At 29.5% G+C, this 20,959-nt stretch overlaps 2 protein-coding genes across 4 annotated transcripts; both read right to left on the reverse strand.

The window, feature by feature from the left end:
* Positions 1-42: 42 nt before the first annotated feature.
* trx (histone lysine N-methyltransferase trithorax) lies at positions 43-11,334 on the reverse strand. Of its 3 annotated transcripts, none has more exons than XM_015516758.2 (17): positions 10,579-11,334; positions 10,152-10,283; positions 9,345-9,507; positions 9,097-9,279; positions 8,745-9,038; positions 8,410-8,682; positions 7,364-7,462; positions 7,110-7,167; positions 6,943-7,051; positions 6,657-6,863; positions 6,451-6,573; positions 5,830-5,952; positions 5,590-5,751; positions 5,420-5,532; positions 1,230-5,322; positions 1,007-1,153; positions 43-897 (listed from the first exon to the last, which is right to left on the reverse strand). In XM_015516758.2, the coding sequence occupies exons 1-17, from the start codon at positions 10,738-10,740 to the stop codon at positions 724-726; spliced, it is 6,615 nt and encodes a 2,204-aa protein (XP_015372244.2). In that variant the 5' UTR covers positions 10,741-11,334; the 3' UTR covers positions 43-723. The 3 variants fall into 3 exon arrangements, with proteins under 3 accessions (XP_015372244.2, XP_015372242.2, XP_015372245.2); XM_015516756.2 differs by having other exon boundaries at positions 7,364-7,486; XM_015516759.2 differs by lacking the exon at positions 7,364-7,462 and having other exon boundaries at positions 10,579-11,332.
* Positions 11,335-17,191: 5,857 nt separating this feature from the next.
* Polr2G (DNA-directed RNA polymerase II subunit Rpb7) lies at positions 17,192-20,816 on the reverse strand. Its single transcript, XM_015516748.2, has 7 exons — positions 20,375-20,816; positions 20,206-20,315; positions 19,621-19,831; positions 19,443-19,508; positions 18,106-18,177; positions 17,379-17,412; positions 17,192-17,307 (listed from the first exon to the last, which is right to left on the reverse strand). Exons 1-7 carry the CDS (start codon positions 20,384-20,386, stop codon positions 17,294-17,296), a joined length of 519 nt encoding a protein of 172 aa, XP_015372234.1. The 5' UTR covers positions 20,387-20,816; the 3' UTR covers positions 17,192-17,293.
* Between the last annotated feature and the right edge of the window lie 143 nt (positions 20,817-20,959).

Consider the following 20,959-nt stretch of genomic DNA (forward strand, 5'->3'; position numbering starts at 1 on the left):
GTCAAATTTATGGACTAGAATGAAAATAAGTGAAGCGTAATATAAATTTAATTTATAACTTTATTATCACATGTAAATACTAATTAAGGTGATACTTAAGGACAAAAATATAATTATCAGTTTTGTATAAAAATAAACTTATGAGGTAGTTTTAAAATACATTAAAATAACATGGTAAACATTTATAACAAAAATGTACATACTTAATTTAATAACATATAAATACAAGAAAATATATTCATCATATAAATATAAAGATTATTAGCACAACAAATATAATCAATTACTTGTTAAATATATTAATTAATTTTAAATGAGCCATTAATTTATTATATTGTAAATCGAGATATTTTTAGGTATATTTTGTTTTGACCATTAACTACTTACATGTTATCAATTGTTTGTGATTAAAATAATTTACAATGTGATGAAAAAGTGTGATGTATATTGTTCATTAATATATAACCATGATTATTGTATAAATTAAATTACACATTTTTCATCAAACCAATAAAATTTTTTAATTAATTGTGTATTACAAAAATATTCGTTTATCATTAAAAGGTAACAAAATTAAATAGTCATAATAAAAAAAAATTACAAAACTGTTAATTCTACATAATATATAATTAGATCTATAAGATACATCAAAAATATATAATATATTAAGTGATAACTGATAAATAATTATGTAGGACAACAAAATATTAAAAATAACAATAGTTAATTTAGATATTTACGACATTTTCTTGAAAGACAATGACACGTAATTTTATCTTCCTCTAGTGGGAATTTATAGTCATATGTGAGTTCTTCACCTTGTAATAGTTTTCGTTTGGCCAAAATCATTATATGCTTTTTACCATGGATTGTTTCAATTTTAGAATGACAGTTAGGCTGTTTGATGAAAATATTTCATTGGATTATCAATATAAAAACTTTAAGTTTCTTGTGTTTCAGATATAAACATTATTTATTTACATAATACATAATATGGTATATTTACCTCACATGAGTGATTAATGAATCTAGAAGAATTTCCATTCATAGTCGCATCTACAACAATATCTTGATCGATCCTAAACATGTAACAATCGATCCCTTTTTTGTTATAAAGCCTTTCACGCACATCACTCACTTCTGACCGAATAACCTACAAAAGCAAAAAAAGAAACAGTTAATTAGTAATTAATGAAAAATTAATTGAAAAATCAACAAACAACCCTCACCTCTCCTGTATACTCAATGACATACTCCCCTTGTTCAATGTCCCTCAAACAAAATAATCCACGCCCATGAATATCTGAACGATATACACCAATAGTGCTAGTCAATGCTTTATTCATGTTTCTGTACTTCATCTCATTGGGCAAGGAATTAGCACGGCGACCACCAAAGTCTTCATTATTTGCTAATAACTTTGGAGGTTTTCTATGCCTGGAAGCTAACCAGCTGAACATATCATATCTGTTTTTTCTAACCACTATCCCTGTACGAGCACACCCTGAAAGATTTTCAGTAGTAGAGCCAACCACATCAGCGCCTTTATGGTATACTGGTTTGTATTTAACAAATTCTTTGGCACCCGAAAGTTGTTCTAAAAGGTACTTTAAAAAATTATTGCTTAGGCCTAAAGATCGGATTGCTGCTGTTATATCACTCGCATATGGATTGCTTGATGACAATTGGGGCATTTTACGTTCACTCCTTGATACCTGAACGGCATCAAATAGTTTTGACCAAATTTCAACAAGTGAACGATCTTTACAGAAGACACCATCAGCAGAACTCATTTCAAACATTAAGTGAGGTACTGTCTGTTCACGTTCTGGTGTGGATGAAGACCATTGTCGTCCTGGATATGTTTTATTGACAGTTTGTGTTTTCATTTGCGATGAGTTTTCTTGGATACTGGAAACAATTTCTCTATTAGATGGAGCTGTTTTACTTTTATTGTTAATAACTTTGTCAAAATTAGACGAAATATTTTCATAGGTGTTAGAAGATGAATTTATCGCTTTGTGTGATTTATCATTTCTGAAATCCTCAGGTGATTCTATTTCTACTTCCATAGGTTTGTGATTTATCAAAGATTTGTTTTCTACCATTAAAGCACTTGATTGCTTGTCTGAATTTAACAATGGTGGTGTGTTCATGTCTGTTACTAATGTAGATGAATTTGTATCTACTTTAGATACATTTGATATTTTTTCAACTTTCCGTAAAGATAATTGTGGCTTTTCCATCTGTTGTATAGGAGATGGTTTTTCTGAATTTATAGGAATATGTACTCCAAATAGTAGTTGAGGAGTTGATGAATTATTTGAGTTTTGAAGATTTAAAGACTGATAATTTTCTCTTTTTAAAAATGAAGGATTCATTTTTTCAAATTTTGTAGAACTAATTTCTTTTGTTATTTTTTGAGAAGGTAACGCATTAAAGGTTTTTATTGCAGAATTTAATTTGAGTTTGGTATTCAGGGGTGGAGACAAAGCACTATCTAATTTCAATGTGCATGGTGTAACATTTTTCATAGCTTTAGGTGATGATAAATCACCTACTTTGATTGAAGAAGACTCTATTAATTCTGTATGTTTTGAAGTGGTCATAATTGTATTTATATCAGTTTTTGAAGGTTTAACAATTTCTGTTATATTTACAGGAGTTGATATTTCAAATGAATGTGGTGGTTCAACACATTTTGGAAGAATTTTTTTTTCTTCAATTCTTCTAGGTGAAATTTTGTGTTCTTCAATTCTTTTTGAAGGATAAGTTTTCATAGTTGGTCTTTTCCATGGTTCTGGATTTACATTTCTCATGATATTCATAACACCAAACGCCTGATTTTCCATAGATTGCACTAAGCTATTAGGTATATTTTCTTTGGTATCATAACACTCAGTTATTCGCAACTTGCGGTTAGAGTAGACTTTGGGCTGAGTACACACCATTTTACGTTCAGTTTTTATCTCAGACGTTATATTATAAGACCACTCGTTTGAAACTGTTGGCTCTGTATTAATAATATAATATTGATTTGCAATTGGTTCTACAGGTTTGGGAGGTTGGTAAATTTGAGGTGATTGTGTAAAAGTATAATTTGAAGCCATTGTAGTATATTGATCCAACCCAACTATCATCGGTTGAGAACTAAATAGTAAATTGTTATTCTGAGAGACATACATGTCTAATGGAGGACTGTTAAGAACTACTGTAGTGGGGTCAATAACTGATGGTTGAACAATTACCGTTGGTGGAGTTTGATATTGAAAACATGGCATGACTGATTGTGTTGGAGTACTATTAATTGTTATGTACTGAACATCAGACACAGATGGTTGAACAAATGAAGTTTGAACAGGCTGAAGTATGACGGTGTGAGGTGGTTCTTGTTGTTGTTGCTGATGATGTTCAGATTCTATTTGAGTAGCAGAAATATAATTTTGTTGAAGCGAAATATTATGATCTTCTACTCGTACAACTACCTCATCTACAAGTGGCAAACAATCATCTTCAATTATCTTGTCAGATTTTTCATCATCACTAGATTCACTATCACTGTCTATTTCATAATCAAAATTACAATTTAGCAAATGTCTTTCATAACTTACACTAGTTCTATATGTCCGATGACATCTATTACATTTTACTGGTTGGTCATTTGTGCAATCATCAATGACATCAGACAAATTGTCAAGTTGATATAATTCAAACTCTGATTCACAGTCACTTGAATCATACAATCCATCAAATTGTGGAATTGGTTTAGGTTTTAATCCGTAACTATTTGAAAATATTTCCATCCTACAAGTTTCATCAATGGTGGATTCAAATTCAGAGTCTGTATCATAGTTAGAGTAAGTAAAACAATCAATACTATTATCCATTTTGCAACGTTTAGCTTGAAAAGTAGAATCAATAGGGCATTTTCTTTTTAAAGCTTCATAACATTTTTGTAAGTCGTTCACCTGAATGGATGTAAACAAATTAATATCTAAATCTTGTTTGGAATCTAAGTTTTTGGTAAGATCAATTACTTCATTTTCTTGTTCGTTGTGGTCAATAGTGTAATTAAGTTTGTCAAATTTTAACTTTTCTACATAATTTTCCATCTTGGTTGTCCAATTATACTGTATTAATTTCCAAGGTTCTTTAGTTGACCAATAGTATCGTTTGGCTTTAAAATTAATAGGCAAAATAGATTTATCACTGTCAGATAGAAATGGATGTAAATGTCCAATAGAACTAATATATAATGAACCAATTAAAATATAAATCTCTGAACTTTCTTTACGTTTTTGTTTAATGTTTTCTTGTTCTATGTAAATCAGTCTTTCCAAAGTAAAATCTTTAACACTACATCGAGTATCAGATGCATGGTTATTACAGTAGACAGTTTTATTCTCGTTAAAAACACAAAATACTTTTCTAGCACACTGAAAATGATACGTCTTCACACAATTTCGATAGCAGCATCCAACACTGGCACCTTTTTCATTGCAAACCACACATCGAACTAGTTTACCTCTAGAAAGAGCTAATTGAACGTTTTGTAATGATCCATCAATTTCTTCAAAAACTTCAGAAGACCACAAAGCACAATTAGCATGGGCCCATGTATTATCACCACAATAAAGAAGTCTTCCTTCTCGCATTGGAATGCCTTCACCTAATTTCTTGCAAAACTGACATATTCTTGTGTCTTCTATTTTTGGAGTCAAATAATAATTATTTTCATCGTTACCAATGATATCCTGTAGAGCTTTTATATCAGAATTAAGTAAATTGAATGAAAATTTTGGTATGAACTTAGGTGGACTTATGATTGGTAATGTGCTTGATGAATAGGAACTTTTACGAGGAGAGTTCTTTTCAAAATCAGAGCTGAACCATGGAAAAACTTCGGTAACAATTTTCTTATACTCTAGCCGAAGTTCAGGCACATTAAATTTATCAATAGTATTTAACATGTCATCATTAAATTGACAAAGGGATTCATATTCATTGTTATTTACTTTCTGTTTAATTGTAACTAGTGTTGGAGTACCTTTGGACCATCCTTCCAATCCATGACAAACACATTGTTTAGGAATTTCATCAGTGGTTTTAAATGTAGCAACATTAGGTCCATCAAGGGGTGGAAATTTTGGTATGACCAATTTCTTACATACACAGCCCGGTGATTGTTTTTGAGGACTCCATTTGATAAGATCACATGTTTTTTTATTTTTCCCCAGAATTAGCAGAACAGTCATAAAACCGCTTTTTAACGCTTCATCAACATAAACTCGCCATGGAATAGTGCTATCAGTGGTACAATTCCTAAAAATGAAGTTATATTTAAATGATAACAAAATATAGCTCATATTCATAGTTTACACATACTTTTTAAATGAAAAATATATATTATAACACTTACTTGCAAACATACTCTATAACTTCAGGTAATGTACTCAAAACTTCATATTTCTCATTTGACAAGCCTTCACATTTAGAATGAACCCAATGTTTGCAATTTGCACATTCCATCATCTAGAGTAAAAATATCATATTAATTATCAGTCAAAATGAATAATCAGGTGAATTTACCTTTGTTTCATAATCATCAGTCTCATAACATTTTTGACATAGTGGACAATAATTACCACGTTGTCTTAATTGAAAGCACATTGAACATAGAGCTAAATTGCCAACAAAATAATCAACTCGAGGTACATGACAACTTTTGCATTTTCTACAAGGTGGACAAGCCTACAAAAAAAGATTAATGAAAATATATAACTAATAAATAATAAAAAATTAATACTATATATGTAAAATCTATGTTACCCATGGCCTGTTTCGATCATAAACAATTTTATCAACAAGACAATGATCATGATAGGAATCCTTACATCGCTGACAAGTTAATTTTGGTCGTGTTGTACCTCTTTTTTGACAACCTTTACAAACCTGTAAAAAACCATAGTTTAGATAACATAATAATAAAATCTGGGAAGTTGATCTATTGTATAGTAGATACTAGGTGAAGACTGACAAAATCGATAGATATCATCAGAGTTGTAATAGTTTTTTCAGTATGCACATCTCTATCACTAATTAGTTACTAGATTAAATTTTCTATTGGAAACCACCTTCTCAATTTAAAATTGTGCTTTTTTTACCCCCGAAAAAATACTAATAAATAAACACACTTAAACTGAAAATTATACATTTATGTGCTCACATTTCAATATCTAAAATTCTAAGATATATTTCAATAATTAAATGTATTTAAAATTAAGTTTACATGTTTGTGATAGTTTGTACCTATTTTGTTTCAAGCTTAGGTAATTAGATAAATATAAAACACAATCAATAAAACAAAGCTTAAAATGTATATAACCTATGTCCTACATGTTATCTATTTAAAAAATATATAATTTATTAATAATCATGATTTTACTTTACCTTACATTTTGGACATGTCCAACTAATTTTTGACCATTCACCTTCATGTGATGAAATTCCAACACCAACTCCATCAACACAAAACTTGTGATAAGGTTCACAACAAGAAACACAGTGGATTAACTAAAATTAACCATTGTGATAAACCATTATATAACTATTAAATAAATATAAATTAAATATGGAAATATGCTATATCCATTTACTTTTTCCATTCCAGCACTTCCACATAAAAAGCATACTGCTCGTTGTGGTATTGATAGTGGCTCAGTTCCCACAATGGCAAACCCATTTTCTGCAATTCTATCTGGGTCATAACTTTCTCGAAAATTCAAATCTACAGTTGTATCATCTTCAGTGTTATCTATATTTGCATTTAGATGATCTTGCAACATTAGATCTTGAAGTGTTCTCTAAAAAAATTAGAACTGTAGGTATAAAACATTTTTTATTAAAAAACTTAATTAATAATAATAATTTGGGACTATTCACATTTGGTTGAATAGATAAATATAAATCTTGTTCGTTATCATTAGGTATTGGCATTTTTGAACATTTGAGAGTACTAGATGATTCCATAGCATTGGTAACTTCCATAGCACTAAAATAAAAGTATCAATTAATTAAATAATCTTGTTTTTTTTATGTTTAAATTTTACCTTGTCATATTTTCATCAGTTATAGTATGAGTAAAATTTATTATATCCACTGGTGACACTAAATTAAACAACATTTAAACATAATCGTTAAGTTTTACATTGCAAATCCAGTGTTAAACGCATAAAATTAGAAAAATTTAAATAAGCCAAGTTGCATAAATATAAATAGATTAACATAACCAATAATTATTGTATTTAATATTTACATAATTAGTTTAATATAAATTAAGCATTTAAATACAAATATTGGTTACCATCAACATCTAGAGAATTTTCTAAAACATTTCCAAAGGTAGCAAGGGTTTGTCCCAAAACAGACTCAGCAGTGCGACACACATGTTTAATTCTGGGTCCTTTTGTATTGAAAAATTTGCATTCTTTATTGTAATAAAATAATAAATATACAATTGATACTCAATTTCTTAACACATTCAATGCCGCATATAACTCATGCATTGTGTGTGCTTAAAAGTGGCCACATTCATATTTTAAATTTAGAATGTAACAAATGTTTACTAGTCCATGGTTTATAAATTAAGGGCTTAGATCATATACAATAAGAACTCAATAATCCGAAAAAGACGTGGTAAACCTAATAGGCTTGAAAATTATTGCATCACTATATTAATATAGTCATCATATGGGCTGAAGAAAACAGCAAAGATATAATGTTGGTTAGACTTTTGCTGGACAAGGCATTTTATCAACATTATAAGAACTAGTGTTTAAAAAAACAAAAAATTCATATGACCTCTTTTACCAATCTCTTTCGGATTAATGAGATCCTACTGTACTATGGATGAAGCTATGCCTATCTCATTCCTTACAAATAATTAGACACAAATATAAGCAACCAATCACTATATTAGTTGCTAAATGTGAACACACACTTATTTAGTCATTGATATTGATTTATATAAATATACATCAATTCAAATAGATAAATATGCAACATTTCTCTTCACATACAGAGTTTATTCATCTAATACAGAAATTTGATAGTTGTTGCTAATATGTGATTAAAATTATTAGGAACATGAATCCGTCCATATTATAATATGATATTAAGCTAATACAGACAAATGTGACGAGAAATCAACGGTTCTTAGCAGTTGATAATTAAATACTAAAGCAGACTACATATTATAACTGTTGGATACCAGCAGTGTATTTTAGAAAACAATTTAAATAAAATATATGCAATGACCACCAAATGGCTTGTCAACAGCTAAAAACTCTTGACATGAAATGACTAAAATCAATTGGCATTGAACATGTTAAGAAATAATATTAAGCATACCTTTAGTTTCTAATACGTTGGATGTTGCAGTATTTATTGATCGTGCTGCTGTGGCGCGTTTATTGTAATTTGGTTGAACATCTCTACAAACCTCTACTTTTTTACTTATTTTTTTATTTTTTTTATTATTTAATTTTTCTTCAAGCTTTGGTTTTTTTCTACTACATCCTTTTTTTGTATTAAATTCAATATCCGAATCAGACTTATCAGAACATTCATCAACATCATTTTCACTACTAAGCAACTCATCATTGCCTTCATCACTGTCTTCATCTAAAAGAAACAGTTTTATACATAAATTATTCAATATACAACATATGTCATTTTTTATTTACCATGTAAGGCACTAATGATCTCCTTATGAAGTTTATAATCTCGTAGAATTTTTTTTTGAAGACTACTTTCTATATTTATAGTCCATGGATCTGGTTTTTTTAAGACCCACATAAGTACTGGAGCTATTTCTCTGGGAAGTGTGTCTAATAACCGCTGAACAGTCGTTTCTGGTAACTTAAATCGCTTCAGACACATTTGAAGCCAACAAGCTTTACATCGGGAATCAGTTGACACAATTCTTGTCACACCGTTTTGGGATTTAAGCCCATTTGGAATACGGCACTGTCCTATACCTTAATCAAAAATAAATTTCTATAAAAAATAGTCATTAAAAATAAATTACAAATTTACCTCTATCGTTATTACAACGATTGATTGAATTCTGATTTTCAATTGATTTTGCTATAAATTTTCTGCATGAATCACAACTGTAGGCTCCATATTTTTTGGTCTTAGCAATTGATTTATAAAAACGAATAACACCACAAACACCACATTGTACTTCACCGCTAGTTTGGTTGATATTCAATGGACCTAAACCCATTTAGATATTAAAAACTTCAAACAAAATATTAATGTTGAGAGAAATTAATAATTACCCCCTTTGCATGATTTTGCAAAAGTATAATTAAGATTGTCATCTAAACAGGATACAACTGAAGATAAAGTTGTGTTGTTATTTTCAGTATTAGGTTTACATTTTATGTTTTCTTCTTTTTTAGCTGTTGGAAAATCCATTTTAGTTATAATACCAGGTTGAACCTACAACATTATGATTTTTATCAAACTATTTACCATGGAATCTAAATATCATTGCAATGTAGCTAATGTTGAAATATAAATTTTACAAATAATTTTAACTCAGACAAAAAATTATAATATTATTATTTGATTCGATAGATAAAATTTTTACTCAACAATTAAATACACTTAACAATATCTAGTAAATTGAAATAAGACAAACATTATTTTTAGATAAATCTAGGATTCAAAATAATATAATAACTAATTTTTTAGTATTTGCATTATGAAGAATAATACTAGATATTATAAAATATGCACAAAATATGAATAACTGAATGTAATATTAGGTGCACCATAAATAGCAAAAATTATACCTAATATATATATAAAAATATCTAGTTAATTCTTTGTTTTAGTTAAAATGATTTGCATTCTTGACAGCAAAATTGTGTAAATAGTTTAAAGGAGAACCCTAAAAAAAAGTGGTTGTACATTATTAACAATAGTGAATTTGGTTGAGCCAGAGTTCAACCGTGAATTTCAAACAAGTCACTTTTGAAAGATTTTATAAAAAAGTATGTTCAGTGATTTTTTAAAATTTTTTAAAATTATTTTCATTAAATCTTAGCTTGAGTATAATAAAAAAAAAAACGAATACTTACCACAACAGTGTCATTGCTGTGCTTGTTTTGTTGGTCGTTCGGCGCAGCATTTCGATCGCAAGTCTCTGTCGTCCGCAGCTTATCGGCAATTTCCTCACAGTCACTATTGCTGAATCCAATGAACTCCTGTTGCTGCGATTCCGCGATTAAACAAGAGTGTAATATTGTAATAATATAGCGATTATAATAATAGTAATAATAATAATAGTAAACGATTGCGTTATCAAACCGTATAACAGATAATAATATGAAATCCTTTCTCCGCCAGCGGGAATAGCGGGATCGCGCGCATTCGTGATAAGGAACAAGAGGAAAACATGCAGCCACAGATAAAAAAATCAAAAAATACCGATGGATATTGGACAACCACTGTTTACTAATAACTATTTCGAGTTATTTTCCTACTGTTCACCATTATTTTACGTACCTCTTCGTCATTTTCAAACGCCGTCCGGAACACGTTGAGTGCAATTGATATCAGCCGGGCGTTCTTAGCCTCTACGTCCACGAAATCGGAAACGCCGACCCGGATCAAAGAGCGCTGGCACCGCGTCTTTGTAGGTTTTCCGAGAAACCTGGACTTACCCATGTTATCGGGGCATTACTATTTGTTATCGACGAAGGCGGACGCCGTGAAAGATCGACCGTCGTGACAGACGTACTACGATCCACCTGGCATATATATTTTCCTAAGCGGCGCAGCGTAGGAAGAGAGCGCGCGGCAAACGAATGTAAATAAAAAAAATTACAGACACAATAGGTACTTTATCACGATTCAAACCGCGGAGCTGGCGCAATTTATCAGCATTCAGCAATAACAGGTATATGAAACGTTACCGTTTCGCGCACATCACCGCGACGATCGCAAAGCAGCCCGCCCGATCGATCTACTCGGGAGACCGAAAAGCCCGAACCGCCGTGACCCGTTGAAGCTCCGCGAGCGCGACAACGATGTTACTACTATGACGTGAAATATGGAACGTAATAAATAATAATAAATTGTAATAACGTATGAATTATCAGCTTAGCGGCGCACTCACATACTACCGTGTAGACACGTACCGTGCGATCGTAGTAGGGCGCGAACGCACGGAGCGGTCGCGGTTAAACGGAAAGTAAAATGACGGCGCCTCGACTGCAGTCAACTTAATATGTACGGGAGGCATTTTGACGTCACGTGCGCGCGCGGTGTCGATCTTGCGCTGTTCGGTTTGCTCGGCGATGGAGGGAGGACATTGCGCGCGCAAATTCGAGGCGGACGCTGCTCGGGTGTAATTTAGTAATTTACACCTGTGGTTCGTGGGGTGAATAGAATAGGGTGATCGACCATCGACGGTCGTGGACGTGGAGACATGAAGGGGAAAACGCATAAAGGTGTAAACTTCAAACGTTGCGCTCGGTGCTCGTTGCTCACCCGTTAACCGAAACGCGGGAAAATCTCTTGTCGCGCCAGCACTACTGTTCCATAAATACTACCTTCACGACAAAACAGCTGTTGCATCGCCGCTGGAGAACCCCTCCTCCACCCCTTTTCATAATAAATTACGTCGTCGTTACGAGCATGGTCGAAGGGAGGCCCAATCCTACATTCCTATTTCTTCCTTCTCAACTTTAAAAGTCAAAAGATTTTTTATGTTTGAAGGATATGATTTGAATTGCTGTCCAAGCCGTAAAAATGTAAAAATTCAACTTGTTAATGCAAACCGCAAGTGAGCTTACTTGTTAAACTTAGTAATACTGTTACTATTTAGTAGCATCAAAATAAATAATATTATATTCGATTTAAATATATGTAATAAAGACATATTATATTATATGAATCAGTACAAATTTACTGAGTATTCGGCATCGGCACTTGGGCAGTATAATCACAAAAACAAAGTGGAAATATTACAAAAATAAACACAAATTACTATAATCGCATACGGTGATGGTGTCGTCGGTACAATAGAGGTACTCCGCCAGTGGTAGACTACCAATGTCCAATGGTAGTGTTAAAGTGATGATAATATTTGAATTCCAAATAAAAACAAATAATCATACATTTTCCAGTGTAAGTATATCATTATATCTTATATTAAATATGTAAAATGTAAAAAAGTACACACATAGACGCCCGCAGGGGAGGGCAAGCTGGGGCATTCCCCCCCCCTTGCTTTTTCAAAATATTTTTTTTAATTGAATGATTTTAAGATAAATTACTATATACTATACAACAAATTTAAAGTATAAAATTTATTATATTGTGTACGAGTATAATAAAAAAGGTTATTATTTTAAAACACCTAGTACAATTATAATATTTATCCTCAAATACTAACATTGCCCCCCCTAGAAAATTTCTGCGGGCGCCTATGAGTACATACTTAAATATTTTACACAAATTTAAAACTATATATTTTTATCTCAAGGCGAAATAGTGTTTAATAAAGCTATACGCTATTCCTATTTATTTAAGAAGCGTTACAAACAAAGTAGAAAATGATTTTGAGTCGCTTTTCACCTAAGCATGGGAGAAATTTAGGATGAATTCATATCGATAGATTAAGGGGCTTCACTCCTCCCCGTCTTACAAGTTACAGTTATACACATTAATAATATTACCTATCTTATTATTTAAATGTCTTTAATATTAATTATTTTATTATAGTTAAAGTACTCATCTATTTTAACAAAATATGATTATTATTTATAATATCATAAAACAAATTTATAATATAAATTAATCGGACTGGTAACTTCGGATTCATACTTAACTTTGTACGATCTATTTGTAGAGGGTTTTTCTAGACAATTGATAGACGGTTCGGATTATTAGTCACCGACTTATCGTCTTAAATTTATAATAATCTTCATCAATCGTTAATAATGCATCATTTCATTCATTTCTTATTATAACCGATTACCTATAGACGAATTTATCATTATAGCCGTACAGGTATTAGTGGTATTACCCTATAAATATTAGAGCCGAGTTCACACTGCATCAAAATTGATTTATTTTTGCTATTTATGGCAATTATATATGACATTTTATATTTTATATTTTAAATTTTTTATTATTATCTACAATTATCATTGAAAAAAAATAAAATAGAAAGTCCTTCATAAATTGTTATATCTTTTTTTTTAAAGACTAAAGATTTTTTATAGTAATGTATTTAAAATGATAATTGAAAAAACAAGAAACAACTAATTGGAGGAAATGATGGTTCAGCCTAGTCTATAAGGGGACTTGATACCGTTATTCTCTGTTAGTTCCAATCGTACCAATAATTGATCTAATGAAGCGATAAGAGTTCTAAAATCAGATTTGAATTTGTCTTCAAGATTGCTTGAGGTTGATTTTACCAAATTTTTAATATTATCTCCAAAATTTTTAAAAACGTTTAATTATATAAGATTGCAGTTTTTAAATTTTTAGATAAGTTAAAATCAAAAATTTGGGAAAGTTGATCTCAAGTAGCCTTCATGAAATGATTCAAATCTGTTTTTAGATATATTATCGCTTCTCTATATCAATCAGTATGTTTGGCCAGGCACAGCTATAATTCTATGTCGCGCATATGTTAGACAAAGACAGAAAATCACAGTATCGAATAACTAACTTGAGTAACTATTTATTATTTATATGGAGTATGGACCTCTCCTAATTTTTTTAAAGTTAATTTATTTCTATTTGATTTTTTTGTCTACACAATATTAAGACATTTTATAACCAACTATTGATAATTGGAAACCTCAGATTCATCATTCATTAAAAAACTAATCATACCGAATAGTGTTTTGGGTTTATAAAAATCGAAAGATTATTTTACTGCAGTCTTAATGTATTCGTCTATGTTATTTTTTTTTCATTTCTTAAAATATATTATTTACCTGGGGCGCCCTTGCAACATTACACATTTTTTTTTCTCAGTTTTGTAACTCTGGTCTTTGATTTACATTTTTGATGTCTTCAACATTATGTATTTACTTTCAATAAATTTATTAAGTCAATAATTGACTCGTTATGTTTCGATGTAGGTACTTTTATTTGATTATATACAAAATTCGATATACGTTGGCGTAATTCCATTAAATTTCAGCAGATGCAAAATTGTTATGGGTTCAATAATCGTAATGACAAATTAAGTCATATTACTCATAATTAAAGCTAATTGCATTGCTCGCGTGTACTATAGGTTCTTTTTATATTTGATGACAACATGACATAAACAAATATCAAAATCTGTAGGTTTCAAAACCTATATTTTAAATACTATATAGTATATGTGCTGTATATCTGTACTACCTATGATACATTATACATATAAAAATTAAAAAATATAATATTTATATGAAATTAATTAAAGTGATGATGGCAAAATTTTTAAATAATTTTAAAAAATATTCAACAAATCAATGAAATTTAGTTGATATTGTATTTTAATAGGTATAAAGTTAAGCATCTGCAGGTGAAAAAGGACATCTTTGCATCTGCAACATAATACCAGGGGGTGTAAGTGCACCGTCGTGTCCGTGATTACGCCACTGTCGATATATATATATATATATAAGTCATATATTCATATGCATTTACTCCGTTCATCGCGACGAAGTTCAACAGAATGTTGTTATTTCGCTCATTCGAATGAATTTAAGAACTAAGAAGTGTTGATTTTGGCAATTGCAGCAGATTGCGGCCTGGTTTTTACTGTACCAATGTGCGCCATCACTGTCTTTTTGTCACTAATGGAGGTACCTAACGGTTAGGTCCTAACCTAACCTTATAGATAATATTGAACACTTCGTTAATGTACCAATTTTGCCTACACAATTCGCCGGATAACACATTTTGTTTGTGCTAAAAATTTACAAGTTTATTGAAAAAAAAATTTACCTGTTGCCATCCCTTAGGGCATAGATGAGTGCCTACGTAATTTATAATATTTTTGGTTTTTGAAATAACTAGTTATATACAGTTATATATATATATAATATATAATAATGAACTTTATAATTTGGTTTTTAATATAAATATTTTAAAATTTAACATGCTATATCTGGAGGAACCGAGGAATCCTCTGGTGATTCATATTTTAATAAGCTAATTACCTACTATGAATAGATTTTTGGGTGTATTATGTAAACTGTTAACGATAGTCTCTAGTTCTTAGCTTAATTATTTTATTTTTGCTTCTTAAAATGTCTGTTTAATGTTTACATACAGGTGCTAACATCCTCTTCCAATTTTGTTTATCTCACTATAAATGATTATTAAAAAAAATATTTTAAGCTTTGATATGTTATCTTGGGGAGCCCTCAGAATAATAATAATTTTAATTTAATAAATTAATTATTGTAATTTTTTTATGGATTTAACGATATGCAAATTTCAGACTGCAGTTTTCAGTGTGTGTACGGTGTACGCAGACCATATCATATTTTTGGCCCTGGCATAGAACTAAAATGGAGCCCTTCTTAAATACAAATTAATTTTGAAACATTTTCCTTATATATATTGAAGTAATTGTTTGCATGAACGCCGGGCTCCTCGAAAGTCCGGGACCCGCAGTACCATGGTTCCTTCTGACCATCCCTACCCCTTGTGGGGCCCCTGGGTGTATCTTATACAGGATTATAATTTTATTTTTCTTCTTAAATTACTTTTGCTGCAAATGCCTACCTTCCCTTTCCAGATTTTTCTATTAATATAACAACCATAATCAAACATACATTTTTAGTTTTATTTTTATAGAACCTCTTGCCACCTATGAAAAAATGTAATGTGCATTGGTTTTAGTGATCTCTGATCACAGTTAAATTGGGTTTGGCTTATATCTAAATTATTTAAAACAAAACATTATCAGTATGTGCAATAAAAATTATAATTAATGTTACACAGAGATTCTTCTTTCTTTTAACGATTCCCATATTTTAATCATATTTGTCATTTCAATATTATCCAAAATATTTTTCTCAGAATCAAGTATAATCAAATCATTTAATCTGTAATTGTTCATAAATGATTTTTGATTATTTTTAGCTTGCTGAAACGCTGTTCATTTGATGCTGTGGTAAGCTGTGGTGTTAATGGCAAAGTACATTTGCCATGGGAATTATAGTCCTTAATTTATTGGCTACATCCATAACATATGGCTCAATGATTCAACATTTTCAGTCTATAACCTCAATATATTTATATCACATAATGCACTGTTGAAATCTGTTACATTAGACATGTCACAGTTTTTTTGGAAGTAAGAAAAATACTTCTTCTACAACTTTTAGGGTTATACTTGAACTTAAAGGTAATGATAATAATTTAAAAAGTGGTTGGATACAAGCTGAACAATATTTTTAATTTTGTGAAGACAAATTAATTAGTGTCCAAAACTTGAAAAAATTCTTTTCAGTAAAAGTCTTTACATGTTAAGTCTACATTTGATTGTGGATTTAAATCATTTTTTTTCCTGATGTTGATTAAAATCTCTTTCATTATAAATATTTAGTTTTAGACAAAATGATTTGGCACTGGCTACAAGTTCAATTATTAGTGTGCTATTGTTTCTTGTTTCTGATGGAAGTATCAATTAATAACAGTGCGTCTATTATATTAAGATCTTTGGTCTATGTTTCGGTCAATATTTTTATTTGATACATTTTAATATTGTATGGTTCATGAAGTATATATAAATGATAAAGTCAATTGATGAACATTTTTTCTCAAGGCGTAATGCTTGTACTCTAGTTTTTTTATCGGCATAGACTATTATACTTGATCCATAACATTACTGTAGTCCTTAGTTAGGTAAAAACATTAACTTTTGTATGATATTTAATCTGCTAGGTGAAAAGAGATAATATGGTGCCGCTAGCAATTGACTGCTATTAGTGCCACCAACGGTGCACCATTACACATACATTACAACCATAATTTCTAATATTTCCAGAAGCTAATTGAATGTACCTTTTTAATTGAATTTTCTTATATTTTTTAATAGTGAGAAAAAAATTGCCTCCTCAGCTCATTTTAACACATTTAAAAACACTTTAAATTAATTTATATACAAATAATTTATTCTGTTACTTTTTATTTTATTTTTACATTATTATGTACAGTATACAATATAAAAATAATAATTTCATGTGTCCTTGTTTTAATGGATTAACCCTGAAATCATAGGAAAACAATTGTTTTTAATAACTGTATAATTTTTGTTTTACAATCAATTTAATACCCACCTAAATAATCGTCCATCAATGTACCAATAGCAAACTGCAAAAACAAATATTATATAATTCATGACATTTAATTTTGAATATATAATAGTAGATACAAGGTTATAAACTTTTAAATAATTTTATTTAAGACCTACATCTATCTGATAATTTAATAATTTATATTATTATAAATATTACAATATTGTTTTAATGGATTGTTCTTTAAGAAATATTTTATATTTAATACATTTGTTACAAGTTCAAATTTATCAACCAACTAAAAGAAATAATTCATAAATAAATAAATATTCAATCTAAAAATTTATAATCTCACTAGTCATCGAATCTAGGTGATATTGTCCAAAATAAACTGTCGTTAGTAAAATGCATTTATAACATAGATTTATATTTTAAGAAATAAACAAATGAAATTTTATTTTTATTTAAATATATTATGATATATATTATTTATAAGTAATTATCTGACCTACTTCTTTATCATTCAATTTCAGACATTTTTGTAGACTACATAGTACTTAGTTAACACTATTTTATCCGATCAACGCATATTTTTAACTCTAAATATAATACAGGATTACTGTTGTTTTTTTTTTTTTATAAGACTAATGATTAAAAAAAAATATTTTTTAACTTATTTATTTATCTCTAGTAAACAAAAGTTCATCAACCAATGCGATTAATATTTTTTATACTAATAGTATTAAATAATTGATTTTTAAATACATACTATTCCTGATGCATCAACACGTGTTCCAACAATTTTTAATCTTATTGTATCTTCTGGTTGTATTGCTATATTCTAATAACATAAAATAATAACATAGCACTATATCATAAAAGAAAGATAAAACTAAATAATAGCTTTAAAAACTAAATTTATTTGCCACTTAATTGCATTTAATTTGTTTATTTGTTTAACAATGTAATAAAAGATTTAACCTATACCAAAAAAAAATTAAAAAAACTAAAATTTAAGAATATGTAGGGTAAAATGGAATGAAATAGTTCCAAAGAGGGACAACAAAATTGACATTGTTCAATATGATACAATAGCAGAGGATGTATATAGCAATTTAATAGAATTAGACAAAAAAACTAGAGTATTAACTCTTCTTTTAGCATTGGATTTTAAAACAAGGGTATAAGGAACAGTAGTACATTCAGTTTTTAAAATAAAAGCGCAGAAATTCATAAATGTCCAAAAGACAAAATCAAGCTTACAACAGTTATTAATCAGTGATAAAGTAAACATTTTTTTCTATGATAAACTTTTTAAAATAAGTACCGACACTAAGTGGATGGCTTACCCCCATACCAAATAAACTTAATTCTTAAAATTACATTAATTATAAGCAATTATCAATAAGATGCACACCCCAATTTAAATTTGAATGGTTGCTCCAAAAAAATAGCTATCATATCGAAAATTCACGCTATCACTGGTAGTAGTTCTAGATAACAGTTTCACTCCAAAATAGAACAAAAAATTAAAACATTTAAAAGAGAACTTAAAATTAACACCAACACAATTTTAAAAAGCCCAATAACAGCACTAAATGGCATATTTTCAATATGTGGACAGAAACACAATTTGTTATCAGAAAAAATCTATATCAACTATCTCATTCTTAGGTATTAGTTATACACACTCAGTAAATAAGGCTATCAACGAATAAATGAATAAAATTTTTTGAATAAGTCATCATATAACATTTTAATATGTATTTTATTAAAAGAAAGACGCAACTCATCTATCTGTAATATCATTGGATTGATATATTCCTGGAGATGTAGAAAATAAACAATTTAATACACCATAAGTAAAAATAAGAAGTTAACAACTGTTCAACTTTTCAAGACATCTAGAAGACTATTTACAAAAATAGCAAATAAAAATGGTGTAAGTTCTTACATTAAAAAAAACGGAAATGATTGAATTGTACACCATTCATTGATGGTTTTCTCAGTACTAATTTTAAAATAGATTGTTCGTTTTTCATTGTTCCTTAATATAAACAGTATGAGTAATAAAAATAATGTATAAATCAAGTGTAAGTTCCATACTTCTTCTTTAGATTTGTAACAAGGAGGTGAAGTATTTGGACAGAATTGCAGCTCTGATGGTATGGACTGGAAAAATAAATAAAACTTAAAAGTTAGTTACATAGTATAAACTTAGTAAGAATAAATTAAATAATATTGTTTAATATTAATAATTATAAAGTAATGATATATAACTTACATGATGAGATATAAAACAGGAGAGTGGTCCAATTTCTGCAAACATTCCTACTTTGTTAAGTTGAGTAACTACAGCTTCCAAAACTTCGCCTTTAAAGGGTCGAAAAACAATAGCTTTATATTTCACGGTGTATACAACAAATCCTTGACCAGGGAGAATTAATCCACAACCAATATTATCAATATGGGTAACAGCAATTACAAATCCATACCTAAAATGTATTGTATTAAAAAATTAAAAATTTAACCGACTCAAGTACATACAACTAATAAGTAATAAACAATAATATTATAAAAGGTATATTTTGTTCCTATCTTCTTTTTTGATACTAGGAAAAACATATAGCTCTATTGTCATGGAAAAAATCAATAGAGCACATTGTCCACTTAACCACTTTTAACTTTCAAACATAAGACATGTTATTGATTCTTAGAACGAAAATTCAATCAAAAATTTCAAAAATTATGTGAGATTAGGAGTGTTAGGTATTCACATATGCCAATGTTTTAACTGTATTAAGTCATTACGTTTCGTACATTAATTTATTTTATACCACAATAAAAGATCAGTTTAAAAATTACTCACTTTCCAGTACACGTGCCTTCGACTTCACGATATAGCTTTTGTTTTACAGTGTCTAATAACTGTGGACCAAAGTACCGAGGATGAAGCAGAACATCGTGTTCCAATGCGATCTAATCAAAAAAATATATATACGATATAGGTATTCACACAATATATTCTCAGAACTTACATGATAGAACATTTTGTCGAGGGTATTTACACGTCCAACATAAAACTCATAAATATTAAATAATGTAAAATCGACAACTATATACAATTTATTATGGATTATGGATGGACCTAGTAGTAAGTAGACGAATAATATAAATATTTTGTTAACTGAAAAATTAACACCGGTAGTATAATCGTGATTCAACAATTCGTTATGTGAAATGTGTAAACAATAAAATAAATACTGCCCGAAGCAGAGTGGCTTATCAACTATAGTTAAGAAAATCCGATTTGTGTTTACAACATCCTTGAACACATTACATTTTGGATAGTAGCAATTTAGTACATAGAGTTCATTATTTAGTAATATTACTCTATGATATTTTAGTAGCTGCTGTCTGCTGATGAAATATTAAAAATTAAGACAGAATCACGGACTAAGATATAATGGACTGGCATCGAGTCGTGCAATACTGCAATATCTGTGAACCGAAAATGTATTGCGTCGCGGGAGTGCGGGGGGGAATTTGAGTCCGAATGATTTTAGCGCTATCTACACGCCCATTATATTGATAAAATTAATCTCAAAATAATTATAAATTTA

The sequence above is a fragment of the Diuraphis noxia genome, unplaced genomic scaffold (assembly GCF_037042655.1).
Source record: "Diuraphis noxia isolate RWA-SAM2 unplaced genomic scaffold, SU_Dnox_SAM2 contig0005, whole genome shotgun sequence".
Classification (NCBI taxonomy): Eukaryota; Metazoa; Arthropoda; class Insecta; order Hemiptera; family Aphididae; genus Diuraphis; species Diuraphis noxia.

What these genes read in the sequence shown, in the direction of transcription:
- Polr2G (XM_015516748.2), bottom strand. An exon ending in GAAGGCACGTGTACTGGAAA is followed by an intron (nt 19,832 to 20,205) that starts GTGAGTAATTTT and finishes AATACATTTTAG; the next exon opens with GTATGGATTTGTAATTGCTG. An exon ending in GTGTTGATGCATCAGGAATA is followed by an intron (nt 17,413 to 18,105) that starts GTATGTATTTAA and finishes TTGTTTTTGCAG; the next exon opens with TTTGCTATTGGTACATTGAT.
- trx (XM_015516756.2), bottom strand. Translation starts at nt 10,740, where the DNA reads ATGGGTAAGTCCAGGTTTCTCGGAAAACCTACAAAGACGCGGTGCCAG. An exon ending in ACAGCAATGACACTGTTGTG is followed by an intron (nt 9,508 to 10,151) that starts GTAAGTATTCGT and finishes ATAATGTTGTAG; the next exon opens with GTTCAACCTGGTATTATAAC. An exon ending in GAAGTGCTGGAATGGAAAAA is followed by an intron (nt 6,574 to 6,656) that starts GTAAATGGATAT and finishes GGTTAATTTTAG; the next exon opens with TTAATCCACTGTGTTTCTTG.